The sequence below is a fragment of the Myotis lucifugus genome, unplaced genomic scaffold, assembly GCF_000147115.1.
Source record: "Myotis lucifugus unplaced genomic scaffold, Myoluc2.0 scaffold_767, whole genome shotgun sequence".
Taxonomy (NCBI): domain Eukaryota; kingdom Metazoa; phylum Chordata; class Mammalia; order Chiroptera; family Vespertilionidae; genus Myotis; species Myotis lucifugus.
The window spans coordinates 201,235-222,505 of NW_005871815.1; the positions used below are offsets into that span (position 1 = coordinate 201,235).

At 36.3% G+C, this 21,271-nt stretch overlaps 1 protein-coding gene across 1 annotated transcript; it reads left to right on the forward strand.

The window, feature by feature from the left end:
* The first annotated feature begins 642 nt into the window (after positions 1 to 642).
* LOC102433543 (protein SSX1-like) lies at positions 643 to 19,280 on the forward strand. The gene is given in 4 exon segments (XM_006106100.1): positions 643 to 691; positions 18,644 to 18,806; positions 18,808 to 19,108; positions 19,161 to 19,280. Coding segments are annotated over 4 exon segments (633 nt in total).
* The last annotated feature ends 1,991 nt before the right edge of the window (positions 19,281 to 21,271 follow it).

A 21,271-nucleotide genomic window follows, 5' to 3' on the forward strand; every position in this document is an offset into this window, starting at 1 on the left:
TGCACAAAATTATATATCACTTTTCTTTTTACACTCTGTATTCAAGTCTGAGTCAAAGCTTCCTCACACCCAGAATCCACTGTCCAAACAATGTAGCCATTAGCAATAATGCTTATGATCCCAGGGATGCACAGCTATTCATGAAGCTTATTAGTCATTTTGACCTCTTTACCAATGCTAGAACTGGTAATATAGTACTGTAATGTTGAGGCACTTTGAAGAGTACTGCATTTTCATAATAATATTCTCTTTGTTTAAGCTCATAGCTTCTATTTTTTTCATGCCTTTTTAGATGAAGTATTGCAGGAATTTAAACAGCTTTGAGGAATTTTCATTAATTGCATTAAGGCCTTATTAGCACTCTTTCATTATATATGCATCAATCACACCACATCCTTTTATGCTTTGTAATGTCTTAGTCCATTCTGACATGTTTTGAAAAACCATTTTAGTAATGATATGGAAATGTGTGTAACTTAGCATTAAGAAAAATCATCACGAGGACCTCTTACCCTTTGCAACAGTATGGATGAATCTGGAGAGTATTATGCTAAAAGCAAATAAGTCAGTCAGAGAAAGATAGATGCCATATTATCTCACTAATATGTGGAATCTAATGGACAAAACAAACTGACAAACAAAATGGAACGAGAAGTATGGGTACATGGAACAGACTGGCTGGAGCCTCAAGGTAGGGGCATTAGGTAAAGAAGGCTAAGAACCTATATGCAGCCTGGCTGGTGTGGCTAAGAGGTTGAGCATCAACCCATGAACTAAGAAGTCACTGGTTCAATTCCTGGTCAAAGCACACGCCCAGGTTGTGGGCTGGATCCCTAGTGGGGGGCATGTAGGAGGCAGCCAATCGATGATGTTTCTCTCTCTACCCTTCACCCTTCTTCTTTCTCTAAAATCAATAAAAAATATATTTTTAAAAAGAACATATATGCATAACCCATGAACACAAAAATAATATGGTGAAGGCCAAGAGAAGGGGAGTCAAGAGTGGGTGGAGGTGGTTAAGGGGGGTAAAATGTTTAATAACAAAAATGAAACTTAAAAAAGATGTCAATATAAATTAAAAATTTAGAGAAAGTATGCATGTTATAAAGCATATTTAATTTTCTTGCCATGATCTTGTTAACTACCTTAGTCATAACTCAGTTTCCTTGTGCAAGTATTCATCCTTCTTTTGGTGTATCAGCCACTTAATTTCTTTCTTTTATTTCCAGTACAATCAATAAGAGAAATACAGTTATCTTTCGTCATATAATAGCCAATATGAAAATCCAACTTACTCTATTGATTTCTTACTCTGTCACTTAAGCTATGTTTATGTCATACATATTTTACTTCTCAACTAAAATATGAGGTTCTGAGGACCTCCACTATTTATTTGTTTTATCCCTAGAAAAGAGCAGTGTCTGGAAGATGGAAAATAGTCAGTAGATGACGAATGTAAACTCCACAAGATAAAGGTTTTTTATTAAATTGCTTGATGTTGTATGCATTTTGAGGGCATAGCAGGAAAGAATACCTGCCACATACACTGTGCTTAATAAATATTTGTTGTAAGGATGAATAAATAAATGCTTCTATTAAATAAAGGAGAAGTGACCTAGTAGTTAAAAACTAAAGAAATGAGGTAAATTAAACTTAAAACGACAAAACTATGCATCATAGACATCTGGCATTTTGTGAATGAGTTATAAAATTGAACTAAGAAAATTGTTTTTAGGGATCCACATTGATCATGGAACCTGTCATGATCTCCAGGTACTCATCATATCTCATTGGGACTCTCATTCTAATTTCCCTACACTCATAATCTCTTTCAACTTCAATTCACAGTTCTCATTAAGCAAATCTGATACTTTAAAAATGGACTATAACATCCAAGAGACAAAAAAAAAATCATTGTAAAAAAAGGAGAGTATGCTAAATTAACACTTCGATTTTTGTTTTCTTTTATTTAAAAATAATAATGGCCCTGACTGGTTTGGCTCAGTGGATAGAGGGTCGGCCTGTGGACTTAAGGGTCCCAGGTTCGATTCCGGTCAAGGGCATGTACCTTGGTTGCGGGCATATACTCAGTAGGGGGTGTGCAGGAGGCAGCTGATCGATGTTTCTTTCTCATCCATGTTTCTACCTCTCTATCCCTCTCTCCTCCTCTCTGTAAAAAATCAATAAAATATATTTAGAAATAATAATAATAATGATATTAGGCTTTACTATTTTCTAGTGTGTGAATTGATACTCAATGCCCACCTTGGTTAAAGGACAGGTAGTTCCATTGCACATATGGCCAGGGGGAATTTTAGGAATTATGGGAATTCTATATGGCAGAATGGTTGACATTAGTACCCTCTCTCATAAGTCATAGTTTACATGTACCTGGTAAACGAGATTATGAATTATATAATGTTGTTTGAACTAAATATTATCAGCAAATGGACCAGGAGTGTTTTAAATATTGGACAAGGCAAATGCAAGTTTAATATGACACTTCCTATGCAAAAACAATGAACGATGAATAAATGACTTGCTCTGCCCATTATTAGTACATGTTCTTCAGCAGCCAGATTATCAATTTTTTTTAAAAAAGATGATCTAATCAATGGTGAAAAAAACTGTCATAATAGTTCAAAAATTTCAAGAAGTTTCTATTAAATATAGATTTATAAATACCTATGAGTTCACAAATAGAATATGCTGAAATACTAGAAAATGAAAGCATTATGCTCTAATCATTTGAACAGTAAATATACAAAATTTGAAGACATTCATAAATATTGAAAAAATATTGAAAATTATGCAATAATAATAAACTTCAATAAATTTCACTATATGTCTGATATTTTGCTGCCTGTGGATTATGTAATATTTTTATGATTTCCCCATCTTATGTTTAAGTTTTTTATCCATTTTGAGTTTATTTTTGTGTATGGTGTAAGTTGGTGGTCTAGTTTCATGTTTGTGCATGTATCTGTCCAATTTTCCCAACACTATTTATTGAAGAGACTGTCTTGACTCCATGGTATGTTCTTGCCTCCTTTGTCAAATATTAATTGGGCATAGTGGTTTGAGTTGATTTCTGGGTTCTCTATTCTATCTAATTGATCTATATGTCTGTTCTTGTGCCAGTACCAGGCAGTTTTGAGAACAGTGGCTTTGTAATACAGCTTGATATCTGGTATTGAGATCCATCCTACTTTGTTCTTTCTCAGGATTGTTGCAGCTATTCAGGGTCTTTTTTTATTCCAGATGAATTTTTGGAAAGTTTCTTCTAGGTCTGTAAAATATGCCATTGGTATTTTAATGGAGATTGCATTGAGTCTATAGATTGCTTTGGGTAGTGTGGACATTTTAATGATGTTGATTCTACCAGTCCATGAACATGGTATGTTCTTCCATCTGTTTATGTCTTTCTCTATCTCTTTTTAAAGTGTCCCGTAGTGTCTGAGTACAGGTCTTTTACCTCCTTAGTTAAGTTTATTCCTAGGTATCTTAATTTTTGTGGTGCAATGGTAAATGAGATTGCTCTTTTAGTCTCTCTTTCTGTAAGTTCACTATTGGTGTATAGAAATGCCATAGATTTCTTGGCATTAATTTTGTCTCCTGCTACATTGCTGAATTCATTTAGTAAATCTAATAATTTCTGATGGAGTCTTTAGAGTTTTCTATGTACAGTATCATGTCATCTGCGAATAATGACAGTTTTACGTCTTCTTTTCCAATTTGGATGCCTTTCATTTCTTCTTCTTGTCTAATTGCAATGGCTAGCACTTCCAGAACTATGTGGACATCCCTGTCTTGTTCTTGTTCTTGTTCTTAGGTGAAATGGTTTTAGTTTTTGTCCATTGAGTATGATGTTGGCTGTAGGTTTGTCATATAAGGGTTTTATTATGTTGAGCTATGATCCCTCTATTCCCATTTTTCTGAGGGTTTTTATCAAGAAAGGGTGTTGGATTTTGTCTAATGTGTTTTCTGCATCAATTGATATGACTATGTGATTGTTATCTCTCAATTCGTTTATGTGATGTGTCATGTTTATTGATTTGCAGATATTGTACCATCCTTGCATCCCTGGGATAAATCCTACTTGGTCATGGTATGTGATCTTTCTGGTGTACTGCTGGATTTGATTTCTAGAATTTTGTTGAGGATTTTGGCATCTATGTTCATGAGGGATATTGACATATGCCAAAGCAATTTCTTCACTGATACAGCTCCTAGGGCAATGGAAACTAAAGAGAAAATAAACAAATGGGATGACATCAAAATAAAAAGCTTTTGCACAGCAAAGGGAACCATCAACAAAACAACAAGAAAGCCCACTGCATGGGAGAACATATTTGCCAATGTTATCACCAATAAGGGTTTAATCTCCAACATTTATAGGGAACTTATACAACTTAACAAAAGAAAGATAAACAACCCAATCAAAAATGGGCAACCAACCTAAATAGATACTTTTTGAAAGAAGACAGGAGGAAGGCCAAGAGACAGATGAAAACATGCTAAAAGTCACTGATCATTTGAGAGATGCAATTCAAAATGATGTACCATCTCACATCTGTCAGAATGGCTATCATCAACAAATCAACAAAGGACAAGTGCTAGCGAGGATGTGGAGAAAAAGGAACCCTGTGCATTGCTGGTGGGAATGCAGACTGGTGCAGCCACTGTGGAGAATAGTATGGAGTTTCCTCAAAAAACTAAAAATGGAACTTCCATTTGACCCAGAGATCCCACTTCTGGGAATTTATCCCAAGAAACTAGAAACACCAATCAGAAAGGATATATGCACCCCTATGTTCATTGCAGCACAATTTACCATAGCTAAGATTTGGAAACAGCCTAAGTGCCCATCAGCAGATGAATGGATTAAAAAACTGTAGTACATCTACACAATGGAATATTACGTTGTGGTAAAAAAGAAGGAATTCTTACCATTTGCAACAGCATGAATGGAACTGGAGATCATTATGCTAAGTGAAATAAGACAGAGAAAGATAAATATCACATGATCTCATTCATTTGTGGAATATAATGATCAACAGAAACTGATGAGCAAAAACAGATCCAGAGACAGAGAAGCATTGATCAGACCATCAAACTTCAGAGGGAAGGTAGGGGAGGGTGGGGATAAGGGGAAGAGTTCAACCAAAGGACTTTTATGCATGCATATAAGCATAACCAATGGACACAGACCCCAGGGGTGTGAGGGCATGAGTGGGGGGTGGGAGGTAATGGGGGGATAAGGACACATATGTAATACTTTAATCAATAAAGAAAATAAATAAATAAATAAATAAATAAATAATTTTCACTATAAAATCTTTTAAGGTTTCTTAATAGAAAACAAAAACAAAAAAGCTACTGTTATTAAAGAAATACTGTTTCTCCGTTGTTTAAAAAAAATCTGTAATTTACAATGTGGCTACCATTGAACCACATGCATTGCTTAGTATATATTTGTAGAAAACAAAAGGAAATGCTGAATATTTAAAGAAATATTTATATAACTAAAACAGTTGAAAAGTACAAATATTTTTATTTCAATAGTGAAATACAAAACAAACAAACAACAACAAAAGAACACACTTTGTGAGAATTACTGTAAGGACTATATACCGCAGAGGATATTTTCTCATGTAACCATCAAAGTTGTTGCTGTGATTGGAATATTTTTAAAGATTCAGGGGTAAAATGTCAGGGCTATTCACTTAACACATCATTCACAGGCACTTATTGTAGCAAAGACTTTGAAGGCAATTGAATAATATGATGGTACAGAATATTTTTGATGTACCTAAACTTACATAAAGAAGACCTTGAAATATATTAGAATCTTAAAATATGTTGCAATGAGACAGTGAGTAACATCTTTGTACCATAACAGAATTTTCCTGGTTATCTTATGGTAAGAAGTTTAAAGAATTTAATCAACTTTAAGATGAGTTATATATTTTTTTCTTACCAAAGGCAGAAAATAAGGGAGGAGCAATTATTCAAAATTATTGAGATTTTTCAAAATGATAGGTAGTTTGTTCTCTGTCATATCATACCTAATATATTTGAATAAAAAACACAGGTAAAATAAAGTTCTCTTTACTATAAAGATGACCTTTTAACAAATCTCAAATTATGGGGAGAAAATATTAAAATTGAATATTTGGATTTTTTTGTATTTTGGAAAGTATGGATCACTTAACAGATCTCTCATATATCTTCATTGGTGTATAAACAGGGGAAAAACAGAAACAAAAATGGGAGATATAGAGCCATTTTCTTACCTATAGAAAAGATTTTTAAGAAATCAACAACATGCCCTGGCTGGTGTGGTTTATTTGGTTGGAGCTGTCATCCCTTGCATAAAAGGGTCACAGATTCAACTTCTGGTAAGGGCACATACTTGGGTTGCAGGTTCTATCCTTAGTCGGAACATACGTATATGCAAGGCAAACAATGGATGTTTTTCTTTCTCTCCCTTTCCCTCTCTCTAAAGTCAATTTAAAAAAATATGTCCTCAGGTGAGGATTAAAAAAAGAAATCAACAATGTAATACATTAATAGCCTTTCAAACAGTGTCTAAAATCCTATAAGCAATCAGTAAGTAGTGACTAATAATTATTTTATGTAATACATTTTGTACCCAGACATTAAGGCAACAGGAAATTTTTTAATACATGTCTACATGTCCTAGATATGATGTAATTAAAATCCATTTACTTAGTAATCATTCTATATGCATTCTAGAGTGCTATCATTCTAGAACTCTATTACAGTGGGATGAATATATTCCTTATTCTATCAAATTAATTTACCTTTGCTTAGTATTTAAGGCCATCCAATTATCTGACCATATTTTTTCTCTCTCACATTATATTTATTTTATTTTTTCAAATTTTCTTTCTATTAAATTTATTGATGTAGCTAGTTAATAAGATTATATAGGTTTCAAGTGTAAATTTCTATGATACACAATCTTCATAATGCATTGTGTGCCCACCACCCAAAGTCAGATCATATCCTGTCACCATATATTTGGCCCCCTCTACTCTTTACTACCTCCCACCCCCTTCCCTCTGGTAACCAGCATACTGTTTTCTGTGTCTAAGAGGGTTTTTTTTTTTCTTATTTGTTCATTTGTTGCTTTTAGTTTTATATCCCACATATGAATTAAATCATATGGTTCTAAACTTTTTACATCTGACTTCTTTTACTTAGCATGATATTCTCAAGGTCTATCCATGTTGTCACAAATGGTAGTATTTCATCTTTCTTATGGCTGAATAGTATTCCATTGTATATACGTACCACATATTCTTTATCCAATCATCTATCAAGGACACCTTGGCTTTTTCCATGTCTTGGCCACCGTGAATAATGCTGCAGTGAACATAGGGGTGCATATATCTTTGTGAATAAATGTTTTCAAATTTTTCTGGTATATGCCCAGGAGAGGGATTGCTGGGTCATACGGTAACTTCATTCTTAATTTTTTGAGGAACTTCCATATTGTTTTAGATAGTAACTGGACCAGTTTATATTCCCAGCAGCAGTGAATGAGTGTACAATTTATCAACATCTCCAGCACTAGTTATTACTGGCCATTCTAACAGGTGTGATGTGGTATCTCATTGTAGTTTAATTTTCATTTCCCTAATAGCTAGTAAAACTGAGCATCTTTACATATATCTGTTGACTATTTGTATGTCTTTTAGAAGAAATGTCTGCTCAGGTCCTCTGCCTATTTTCTAATAGGATTGTTTGCTGGTGTTGAGTTATATGTGTTCTTCAGATATTTTTGAGATGTATGAGTTCCTTATATATATTTTTATATGTGTGTCAGAGCTGTTGTTTACAAATATCTCCTCCATTAAGTTGATTGCTGTTTTGTTTTGTTGTTGGTTTCTTTTGATGTACATAAGTTTTTTAGTTTGCTATAGTCCCATTCATTTATCTTTGTCTTTACTTTCCTTGCCTTTGGGTCAAATTTATAAAATCTTCTATAAGACCAAGGTCCATAAGCTTAGTTCCTATGTTTTCTTCTATGTAATATTTTTATTTCAGATCTTCTATTCAGGTCTTTGATCCATTTTGAGTTAATATTTGTATGTAGGGTCAAACAGCTGTCTAGTTTAATTCTTTTACATATGGCTTTCTAATTTTCCCAGCACCATTTACTGAAAAGGTTTTCTTTTCTCCATTGTATTTTTTTGGCTCCTTTTTTGAAAATTATTTGGACATATACATGTGAGTTTACTTCTGGGCTATCAATTCTATTCCATTGGTCTGTTTGTCTTTTTCTATAAATGCCATGCTGGTTTGATCATCATCACTTGGTAATATAATTTGAAGTCAGGAAGTGTGATACCTCCAGTTTTGTTCTTTCTCAGGATTGCTTTGGCTATTTGAAGTCTTTTTTGGTTCCATATAAATCTGATGATTTGTTTTATTTCTTTAAAAAATGTCATTAGAATTTTGATGGGGATTGCATTAAATCTATATGTTGCTTTGGGTAATATGGCCATTTTAACTATGTTGATTCTTCCAATCCATGAACAAGAAATATCTATTTCTTTGTGTCTTTTTCAATCTCTTTTAATAATGCTTTGTAGTTTTTAGTTTATAGGTCATTCATATTCATTGTTAAGTTTATGTCTAGACATTTTATTCCTAGGCAATTGCAAAATAATTGTTTTAGTTCTTTATCTGAAATGTCATTGTTAGTATATAGGTGTGCAGTGAAATTTTGTACAATGATTTTGCATACACTATTTTACACACACACACACACTCCCAAAAATGTATACACCCTTTACAGCTGCTAGCTCAATTGATATTCTTTCTTTTTAGATTTATCCCATTATCTATACTAATAAAAGGTTAACATGCTAATTAGAGCAGGTCGACTACCCATCTTCCGGATGTCCAACTTCCTTCCAGACAAAGCCAGGGTGGTGGGAGCTGAGGCAGAGGCAGTTAGGGGTGATCAGGCCAGCAGGGGAGGGCAGTTGGGAGCGAGATCAGGCCGGCAGGAGAGGCCATTGGGTGCAAGATCAGGCTGGCAGGGGAGGGCAGTTGGGGGTGAGATCAGGCCTGCAAGGGAGGGCAATTAGGGATGAGCAGGTAGGCAGGCAGGTGAGCGGTTAGGAGCCAGTTGTCCCAGATTGCGAGAGGGATGTCTGACTGCCAGTTTAGGCCCAATCCCACAGGGACATCTCCCAAGGGGTCTCCAATTGGAGAGGGTGCAGGCTGGGCTGAGGGAACACCCCCCCCCCCCGTGCACAAATTTCATGCACCAGACCACTAGTAATTAATAATTATTCAAAGTATGTAAACATTTCTTGGACACCCTATATACACTGAGTGGCCAGATTATTGTGACCACCTGACGTTTGTAGGCAAATTAGCTATAATTTTGCACTGAAGTTGCTAGAGGGCCAGACCATTATATATAGGGAAGCAGGTTGTTTATCACGACAGTAGAAGTGATTTTTTTCTGAAGATATGGGTAAACAACGCAATTTAACAGCCTTTGAATGTGGGAGATATAGATAGATAGATAGATAGATAGATAGATAGATAGATAGATAGATAGAGATAGATATAGATATAGATATATAGATATATATAGATATATCTATATATATATTATACACATGAGTAAATATTTATAAACGGGGGAAAGAATTTAACATCTTATATAAGGAGGACATAAAAACATAAAATACTTTTTTTTATTAAAGTTTATGCATATTGATATTGTCAGTAAATAAATTCTAAGAATGGTTTAATGCTATAAACCTGAAAGAGTAAATGAAGTAAACTCTACAGACCACTGAAGACTCTGAGCCAAGTCTGTTCTTGGATTGGTTCCCAGAGTTGCCATTGATTTCAGTAGGACTTGCTCACACAAATCTCAGCATTGAAACAAGCTGATGGACAGGATGTTATTACAAAGAGCAAATCTGTAAAATGTTTCAAATATCACTAGCAGCCAAAAGAGGAAAAAATGGCAGTTAATCAAATGTCAAAGCAACATCATGTAGAGCCAGTTTTTTCCCTAGAAAAGTACATGTGGTTCTTTGTGACTGAGTCAAGCTTCATCATCTCAAGACTAAAATACATGACCTTCTCATTTTCAAAGTAGAGGCTTTGACCAAATGGCAAATCAGTTCAATTTGCTTTTTAAAAAATCCCAGAAGAAATCAGTTCCATTTATATGTTTGGGGAGAAGGTGAAACAATGGAAAAAATGAAATGTATAAAAATATATGAAAAACATAGCATTTAGATTTAGATAAGTATCTATGGTTCAGAAACCCAACCAGAGTGATGCCTTCAGAATGTGAATCTGGTTATGTCACCTCCTTTTATGGAACTTTGTGGTCCGTCTTTCTCCTTACAAAAGATACTAAATGTCTTAACATGAAAATGAAGGCTATGGTGATCTAGCTCTACTGTTTCATCTCTGCCATGCTCCTCAGGTTCATACTCTCTCCTCCACCCCACAGCTGTCTTCAGCCCCTCATTCTCTTGCATCTCAGGTCTTTTATATAAATGACTTCTCCTTCCTGGAAGGCTCTTTCTTTCCCTCTTAAACTAAGCCCTATCCCTCTATTAGCTCAATCACTTTTTCAAGTATGTGAACCAGGTCAATTTCTCCACTATAAAACTCATTGCAACATGTTGCTTTATATTTGACCCCCACCACTATCGTATATAGAAGCTTAATATGCTAAGTGTCCAGTCAACCAGTCGGCCATTCAACCAATCAAAGTATAATATGCTAATGATATGCTAAGGCTGCTCAACTGCTTGCTATGACATGCACTGACCATTAGGGGGCAGACACTCCTACCAGTAGGTTAGTTTGCTGCTGGGGTCTGGCTGATCAGGACTGAGCGATATGGACTGGATACGCCCTGGAACCCTCCTGCAGTCCCTCCCTGGCTGGCCAACCTCTCGTGTCTCTCCCAGGCTCCAATCATGCACCGGTGGGGTTCATTGGCCTGTCCTGCACCCTCTCCCAATCCGGGACCCTTGGGGGGATGTTGGAAATCTGGTTTTGGTCTGATCCCGCAGGCCAGGCAGAGGGACCCCACTGGTGCACAAATTCATGTACCAAGCCTTTAGTCATCCCATAAGCTCTATGTAAAGCCCATGCATATTTTTCTTCTTATTATTTTTTTTGGCGGCTAAGAATATTTTATTGAGGAATTCCTACATTAAATTGCATTCCAAAAGATAGAGCTACTAAAATAAGTAATTTTCACATAAAAAAGTATTATCATTTGAACATAATGTCCTGAACCTACATATAAGCCTGGTTGCTAAATGCTACAACAATTCTAGGTTAGGAAGCTGAATAATACAAATATGCCATTGTGATATTATTTACAAAAAAAAAATTGGAGATTATTTAAACTTCTAAAAATAAAAAATGGTTAAATAAATTTATGACAGTCACAAAATAGATATTCATAGTTTAAAATACATTTATAAGGTATTTTGTATATCATGAGAAACTATTTTTGTTATTAAATAAAGTAGAAAAATTTAAAATAGTGTATGACAATAACAATAGCTAATCCTTATGGGACAATATGAAACATAATAATATTCACATCATAGAAGTACCAGAAGGGGAGGAAAGTGAGCAAGGGCTAGAGAACCTGTCTGAAGAAATAATGGCAGAAAACTTCCCTAACCTGGTGCAGGAAAAAGTCACACAAGTTCAGGAGGCACAGAGAGTCCCAAGCAAGAAGGACCCAAACAGGCCCATGCCCAGACACATCATAATTAAAATGCCAAAAATTAAAAACAAAGAGAGAACCTTAAAGGCAGCAAGAGAAAATCAATTTGTTACTTACAAAGGAGCTCCCATAAGGTTGTCAATTGATTTTTCATCAGAAACTCTACAAGCCAGAAAGGAATGGCATAAGGTATTCTAGGTAATGAAAAGCAGGGATTTGAAACCAAGCTTACCATATACAGCAATGCTACCATTCAAAATAGATGGTGTAATAAAGAGCTTCCCAGACAAAAAAGGCTAAAGGAGTTTGTCACCACCAAACGAGCACTGCAAAAAAAAAATGCTAGTGACTGCTGTAATGAGAAGGAGCAATAGAGAGAGAAACATAGGCATAATTAATTTAAAGAATTAAAATGCAACAAATAAGTACCTATCAATAACCTTAAATGTATATGGATTAAATGCTCCAATCAAAAGACATAAGGTAGCTGAATGGATATGAATATATGACCCAACTATATGCTCTTTACAAGAGATCAACCTCAGAACAAAAGACTGAAACAGGATTAGAGTGAAGGGATGGAAAAATTATCCATGCAAATGGAAACAAACAAACAAAAAGCTGGGGTAGCAATACTCATAGCTGACAAAATAGACTTCAAAATGAAGGCCATCACAAGAGACAATGAAGGTCACTACATAATAATAAAGGGATTGATCCAACAAGAGGATATAACCCTGGTAAACATTTATGCTCTCAATATAGGAGCACCTACATATATAAAAAACTTCTAGAGGACTTTAAGGGAGAGATTGACAGCAATACAGTCATAGTAGGCGACTTTAACACCCACTGACTTCACTGAATAGATATTCCAGACAAAAAATTAAGAAGAAAACAGTGACTAAATGACACACTGGATCAGATGGATTTATTTGATATTTATAGAACATTTCACCCAAAGCTGCAGAATATACATTCTTTTCAAGTGCACATGGGTCATTCTCAAAGATAGACCACATGTTAGGATAATTCTCACCCCCCGCACATATTCTAGGAAAGGCATCAAATACTGCCCAGGTAAATAAGGATTGAATTAAGGAAAATTTACATGCATTATTTTTAAATTCTTTTGTTTTTATTTTGATTTTAAAAGTTCTTTTGCCCAACCAGAGTGGCTCAGATGGTTGAGCATTGTCTTGTGCAACTAAAGATTGCTGGTTTGATTCCCAGTGAGGGCACATTACCTGGGTTATGGGTTTGATCCTCAGTCAGAGCATGTATGGAAGGCAACTGATCCATATTTCTTTCTTCCATCTCTCTCTCTCTCTCTCTCTCTCTCTCTCTCTCTCTCTCTCTCTATCTCTGTCTCAGTTGAGGATTACAAAGAAATTCTTTTGAAGTATAACAAACATAGAAAATTGAATTAATCAAAAGAACAAAACAATAAATGATCACAAAGTGAACATTCCCATGGGACCACTGCATAGGTTAAGAAATAAAACAATGGTACCACAGGAAAAAAAAAAAAAAAAAGAAAAAAAAACAATAGCTAATCTTTACTGAGCACCTAATATATATCAAGCACTGCTTCAAGTGCTTTACATGCAGAAATGTCTCGGCTATGGGAGAAAATGTACTTAGAAAAATGGGACTAGAAATTTACCAAAAATATTAAATAGTGATTGTGTCCAGTTCATGCAGTTTTGAATAATCTTATTTTATATAATGCTAATGAGGAAAATATTTGTATTTTTAGGTTGACTATCTTTCAAAGAAAAGCCAGGTCATACAAAACAACATATCTTTGCTTATCATTTGTTCCCAGTGCCTAGCATTGAAAAAAAAAAAAAAAACACAAATATTTGCTGAGTATCTGAATAAACAGATGAGATATCAAGGCACATTTTAATAACAATCACCATAATTACTGGTGGAGTTCCTTTGAAGGAAGAAACTCTTTTATTCATAGATCGGGGTTACCTACACCGGTCCCTAATAATTGTGATTCCCAATGACAGATACCTATGGAATAGAGCAGTGGTTCTCAACCTTCCTAATGCCGCGAACCTTTAATACAGTTCCTCATGTTGTGGTGACCCCCAATTTCATTGTTACAAATTGAACATAATTAAAGCATAGTGATTAATCACAAAAACAATATATAATTATATATGTATTTTCCGATGGTCTTAGGCGACCCCTGTGAAAGGGTCATTTGACCCCCAAAAGGGTCGCGACCCACAGGTTGAGAACCACTGGAATAGAGAGAGAGCATGTGAAATACCACTCAGTACAGAAAATATCAGATTGCCTATATGCATAGAAATTTGTGATCATTCTCTAAGTGGCTTTCCAGAAGCACATTATATAATGAAAAAGTTTACATTTCTAGAGCATGTTCTCTTAACTACCTTAATATGAAAGGGAAAATAAGCTTTAGTATTCATGATATCGATTTCCAGATCATGAAGCACTAAGCATCAGCAAAGACATTTAGAATGATTCATTAAAACAAACAAAACAAGTATAAATTCTGAAATGGAAAATTTCAAAATAAATGTAATGTTTATGATTAGCTGGGGATACTGCTGTGCTGGCACACTGGGGATGCTTTTAGTGAATCCTGATCCTGGAAAGACTCAAAAAGATCTTATAAAAATTGTTAGCAGCCCGGCCGGTGTGGCTCAGTGGTTGAGCATCGACCTATGAACCAGGAGGTCACAGGTTCGATTCCTGGTCAGGGCACATGCCCGGGTTTCGGGCTCAATCCCCAGTAAGGGGGTGTGCAGGGAGGCAACTGATCCATGGTTCTTTTTTATCATGGATGTTTCTATCTCTCCCTCTCCCTTCCTCTCTGAAATCAATAAAAAAATATTTTAAAAAAATTGTTAGCAGCTTAGTTTTAATAAAAGCTTTAAAAAATGTTTTGTTTAAAGGTTTTTTTTCTTAGAAACCTTAATGTTAAGAAACATAAAGCTATTTATTAACATCAGAAGCCTGGGTGTCATGAGAATCTGAGGCATTGAATTATAATTAACAAAACAGATTTAACTCTCATCATCAAAGAAGGGGGAGGAGAAGGAGGAGAAGGAGAAGGCGGAGGAACAATGGAGAACAAAAAAAATCTAAAAACAATTTCAATGGACAAATAGCATTAGCATCAGAAAGCCCAGTGACACTTAAAAGTGGTGACAACCCCTTAAAACAGTGGCAAGCAAACTGAACTATCTGTTTCCAGAAACTGAACTTATCCAAAGGTGTTCCAGGCCTTGCAGAATCATTAGTGAATTAAGCATATGATCTAATGCACTTGTGGGCAACCAGAAAATATATAAATAGAACAGTACATTGTGACATAGTTGTATCTTCAAAATCTCTTATTAGTGATTTAGCTTTGAAAGGAGAGATGAAGTCATCCTCAAACATCCAACTGTCTCAGAATAAGGTATTGTGAGAAATGTTATCACAGTATGTCAAACCCTTAAAAAGCCTAATAGTATATAAGATAATTCATACAACAATCGATATGTTGTGTTTTTACTACAAGAAGGCATTTTACAAACATTTATCTCAGTGGAGGCTAAATAATCACTTACTAGTAATCAAGGTGGCAGAATTCTTAAATAGTACGTAGAGCAAATTTTTGAACCCTTATTATTTGACTTTAAAGTCCATATTTCTTTGTTGTTGTTGTTGTTTTGTTTTATTAATCCTCACCTGAGGATATTTTTCCATTGATTGCTAGAGAGAGTGGGAGACAGAGGAAGAGACAGAGAAAAACACCGATGTGAGAGACACACATGGATTGCTTGCCACCTGCACACACCCCAACTAATGCCGGGGAACCTGCAACCAAGGTACGAGCCTTTAACCAGAATCAAACCCAGGACCTTTCAGTCAGTGGGCTTACACTCTATCCACTGAGCAAAACTGGCTAAAGTACATATTTCTAATGAAATATTCCATAAATATTACTGAAGAAAAAGAAATGAAACTCCAAGTTTCATACTAATATCTGCAGGAAAATACTTATGGAAGAACGATGTGGTTTCTTTAAACAAGATGCAAAAGTTTTCACATCTTCACTTATATTTGTGCAAAGTGGCTCAATCTGAGATGAACCACAATAGTATCCATATCATTTTCAAATGCCAATTCCTATCATTTAAAAAACCTACACTTCTCTACTAGACTTTACTTCATTTATCTTTATACTTTGGTTGGCCCATACTGCACCTTGGACAGACGTAGGCATACAATCCATATATTTTAAATTAATGCTTAACTTAAAAACTTTTCCTTATAACTAAATACTAAATACTATTTGTTAACCAACCAGAATTTATGTCCTGTTTTTACTTCTTTTTGGGACACTGATTTTTCAGTGGTGAAACGTGGGTAGAATCCACCTCTTCCCTGTGCAGGGAACCTCGCAATATGCCTACTATCTGCAGAGAGGCATCTCTTAAATTAGACTGAACCAATCAAGAAAGTGCGACTATATTTTTTTCTGTAATTATTTCAGCAATCCAAATGTTAGAGAATTATTGTATAAAACGACTATTAATCATTTAGAGATGGGTGACACAAGCAGATAACAGGACAGATCTTTTCTTGGATGTTTAGAGAATAGAGTTTTCTCCTTCAATAATTAGGCATGAACAAGAAAGCCTGCTGTCCTTGTGCCTGCCGGAGGCCATGTGTGGCCACAAGAGAAGCCTATCTAAAGATGAAGCTGACATGGGGAGGCCAGATACAAGAGAATCCATAGAAACTGAGCCTGACACTTGAGTACCCTGCTCTTGGAGCCTATTCAAAATCTTGCATTGTTTAGTAATGTGGTCCCTTATCCTTAAGAGCCAGTTTAAATCACAGTTCACAGTAATTGTATTTGAAAGTGTCCTAAGTGATAGGAGGTATCTAATTTGGCTACTAAAATATAAGCTCTCTCATGAGATTATAAAACCCATCACAACAGGCACCCTGATTGTCATCCTCAGCATTAAATTCCCAGCAAATAGAGCAGTGACTGGCTCACAGCAAGCAAGCAATGAATATTTGTTGAAATAAACGAGTAAATGGCTAAATGAATGGCTTCCCAAATACCAGTATTTTCTTTGTTTTGTTTCATAGTACTCTAGATAAAAAATGGAATATACTTTTCTATTCAAATATTAAGGAAGATACTATTCCTTGCTAGAGGCCAATTAGGTTTAACAAGCCAACCTTAAACACATTTGCATGACATATCCTCTTTCATCTTAACACCATTAATTTTCCATTTTTTAAATTAAGTATTCATTCTTTAAGTGATCAAAATAAAAAATAGTTACATAGTTGTAACTAGGGAAGGAGGGAGAATGAGACCACGACTTCTGTAGCACAGGGCTTTTGAAAGACCTATCTACCTTCTATTCCAAATGAAAAATGGGGTCCCAACAATGTTTCCTTGATGAATAGTGTGGCAATTTCAAAACTGAGTTTTTCTGTTTACATGACCTTAAATTACAGCGAAATCCACAAGCATTTAAAAGTAAAAGACTGCCTTTTCTGACCCTCATTTCACATCTACAATTACCCAACTCAAATCACATGAGAATAATACTGAACACACACTGTTCATTACTATCTTCTTTTTGAATAAAATGAAAGGATCTACGTGCTACTCTGTACTTCAGTTTTCTATAGCTTGAATTTAGGTTGGCAATATATATTTTTTCGCACAAATAATAGAACAGCCTAATTCTTAAACTGTAATATTCTTGAGTTGAAAATATAACTGTTCTATCATTGCTAAGGACAACTGATTAATTAGCCACTTATACTGTCAACACTGTATTATCTACCTTTTGTTTTGTATATTCTGAAGCTTTGACATCTTGGAACTTGCTGACACTGGTGGGGTTGGGAGGTTATCTGCCAGGGTTAGCCAATTCCTAGAGATAGTATATAAGTCACCTGGGAGAATGCTTTTCAAATGCAAACCAACCAATCCAGAGTCCATACCCCCAACAACCTCCATTATCAGGCTCTCACACTCCAAGCCACTATCCAGCCCACCAACTCTGCTGCTTCCCCACATGGACTTTTCTTCCTGGGAACTCTGACTATTGTCTCTTGATCTGTTACCACTACCATACCTAAATAAAAATAAGATCTGTTAAAGCATGTACATAAGGTATTATTATATGACAATAGAGTTGTAAAACAAGGGCTTGAAGAAGAAAGAAACATGGTTAAAATTTCTCTAATGGGCTAAAAAAATTTTTGAAAGACCCTGAAAATTGGTAATCGAGTGAACACAATTCAGATGTGTAATATATATATTATGTTTTTTACTATAAAAATGGTATTCATAGTTTTCAAAATTGTGCTTTTAATTTAACCTCTGAATTCTCTTGTTTTGCCTATTTTCTTCAGTTATACCACATCTTTTGATTTTGAAGAAACTTAACACATAATCCTAGAAGAACATCTGATTTCTCTATAAAGTATATATTGTGTATCCCTCCCCTGACCACTCCTTGCCCCAGAAGGGTAGATTTATTTTTAGATTCCTCCATCTAGAGGTAGGGTGGGTATCACAAGCCAATTTAGGGATAAGTACAATTTTAGCCAAGAGACTAAAAATGAATAAGAAAAGTAGAACAGACCCATTTTGAAAAGACATGCGGGTCTTGGGAGCCTGGACTGATAGGCCCCTCTCCTGCCTCAGTTCCCACTCTTTATCTTGACCTCCAATAGCCAGATCAAGTTCACTAACTGTTCAGATTCATGTAAGGTTCTGGGACAATGGAATTGCAAGTTTTTATCTCGGCATGGATTGAGCCTTCACAACTGCTTCACTTCTGAGGACCTTTGGCCCTGGGGCTGTAGGGACTAAGGCTGTGTCCCTTCGAGATCAGACCATTCCCAGCGCCACGAACACAAGCAGCTCTTTTGGAAAGGGCTCCAGGTGGGATACCAAGAAATCAGAAGAGAAATGCAAGGCCTTCCAGGAAATTTGCAAATACTTCTCTGAGGAGGAGTGGACAGAGTGGGGAAACAGAGAAAAGCACCTATGTGTACATGAAAAACAACTATGACACCATGACTGGTCTAGGTCTCAGGGCCACCCTCCCAGCCTTGTTGTGTCCTAAAAAACTTACACGGAATTCCATGGGCACAGATCAGAACCCCAGGAATCAGAATGAACATCCTCAGAAGGCTTCCAAAGTCCAACAGAGAAAACAGCTGAAGGTATCTTCCAAATCTAAAGAGCAACAGAGCCTTTCTCCCCCCATGGATGTGAATATGGTGGAGTCCAAGAAGCCATGGGAAGAAAATGACTTGAAGCTACCAGTTGGCTCCTAAACGGCTCTGCCCACTGAGGAAAGCAAGTACCTTTGGCCAGTGGATTAAAAAGTCAGTAGGACCCTGGAAAGGGAAGAATAACATTTGGGCCCACAGACCAAGAGGAAAACAGAACCCAGTTGTTTATGAAGAGATTGGTGACCCCAAGGAAAACGACTAACTCTGGATGTGACAAGTGCCCATGAGTAGAAGTAGAACCTGGTGACCTTCCGTGAACATGGGCAAGGCTGTGATCTCCTGGCCATCAGATGTACAGCAAGTAAAGGAAAGAGTTTGTGACAGTGAAAACTTAAGCACGATGCTTCTTACTATGTACCAAATATTCTGTTAATGTTAGAGCTTGGTTGATGAGCAACACATATATCCAATGCCTATTTCTGTCTGTGTATGTGTATCCAAGCACTTACCCCAGGAAACAATTTCATCAGGAATCTCTGACCAGAAGGGACTACTGAGGGCAATTCTGGGGGTTTGATTCCAGATATTTTTCTCTGCATTTACACACACACACACACACACACACACACACACACACACACCACACACACACACAGTATCATTATGAGCATCTCTCACCTGCTTTTCCCCACTAACAGAGTGTCCTGGGGACGTCCCCTACTCTGTTTTCTGTTCAGCAGATACTCCATGCTGCAATCCTGAGTATCCACTTATCCTTCATCAGTTACTGCAAATTAATAAATTACAAGCCACTGACCCTCCAAGAAGTAGAGCATCAGTGTAAATGAGGTCTCTAAAAAGGATTAGTTTCATGAGAGACATCAACTACCACCATTGTCACCAGTCATCCAGGATTTACTAAAGCTTTGTTAATGCTGGGCATAATGTTAGTTATTAGGTACATAAACATAAAAAAATAAGGTCCCTATCTGTATCAGGGTCTGATCAGAGAAAGAGAACCCAAAAGGGAATTGTTGTAGGGATTAGATATCAAATTATTATTAAACTTGGTTAATGATTCTATATAAGATTGTTGCCTTTATGTTGAGTGTTGGACCTGAAGTCATGATAGGTCAGCCTAGCCCACAGTCAGGAAGGAGAGCTGCATAGAACTTGGAGGAGAGTGAGTACACACTGGGATGCACAAGGACAAAATAAAACCTACCTCTGTTTTCTATCACATTAACACTTGATCATGTGAATGACCTGCAGAAGAAGCAAGTATCATTTGTCATTCACCACAAAACTAAACACACAGCTGGTCCATCGTATAGAGAAATTGAAAGAGGAGCTATCCTGGGAGCTAGCAGAGCTGTGGGCCTGGATACCACCTCACACCAGTTTTTGAGTTTACAGAACAGTAACAATGTATACCAAAATCAGTGCTCAAAAGTGGCTTCTAATTTACTTTTTCCTTCCAAATCTCACACAAATTTCTATTGTTGCCACACCTGATCTGGACCTGCAAAGGGTAGGTAAATTCTAATGTGGCTATAGTTGCATATCAGGAAACCACCAAAGTCCATCCCTTCCCTTGTGAAGTTGGCCTCCCTACATACCTCTTTTAACTATATTTAACTTTTCTGTAAAAAAAAAATATGGCAAAGTCGTGCTTCCACCTAAAATTATAAAAGTATCACTTATACAACCAAGAGCATACTAACTCTCTTTTGAAAAGAATATAAAGTTTATGTGTCCAACTGGATAATGTTTTTTTTTTTAGCTGAATCACACTGACCCTTTAATAATTTGTAGCTTAAATACTGAGGTAGATTAATAGATCTTATGTTAGATAACAAGGGAATGAGAGAGGGGAAAATATAATTAGTTAATGTATTTACAAGTAGATTTATATCAGAACAGCAAGAAATATTTATAACTATTATAGTCCTCAGTTCTACAACTAATCATTTATTCATAAACTAGAGGCCTGGTGCATGACATTCATGCACAGCAAGGGGGAGGGGCATCCCTCAGCCCATCCTGCACCCTCTCAGAGTACAGGACCCCTCGGGGAATGTCAGCCTGCTGGCTTAGGCCCGCTCCCCAAGGGTCCTTAGCGCTGCTGCAGAGGCAGGAGAGGCTCCCGCCACTGCCACTGCACTCCCCAGCAGTAAGCCCGGCTTCTGGCTGAGCAGTGCTCCCCTGTGGAGCGCACTGACCACTAGGGGGCAGCTCCTGCATTGAGCATCT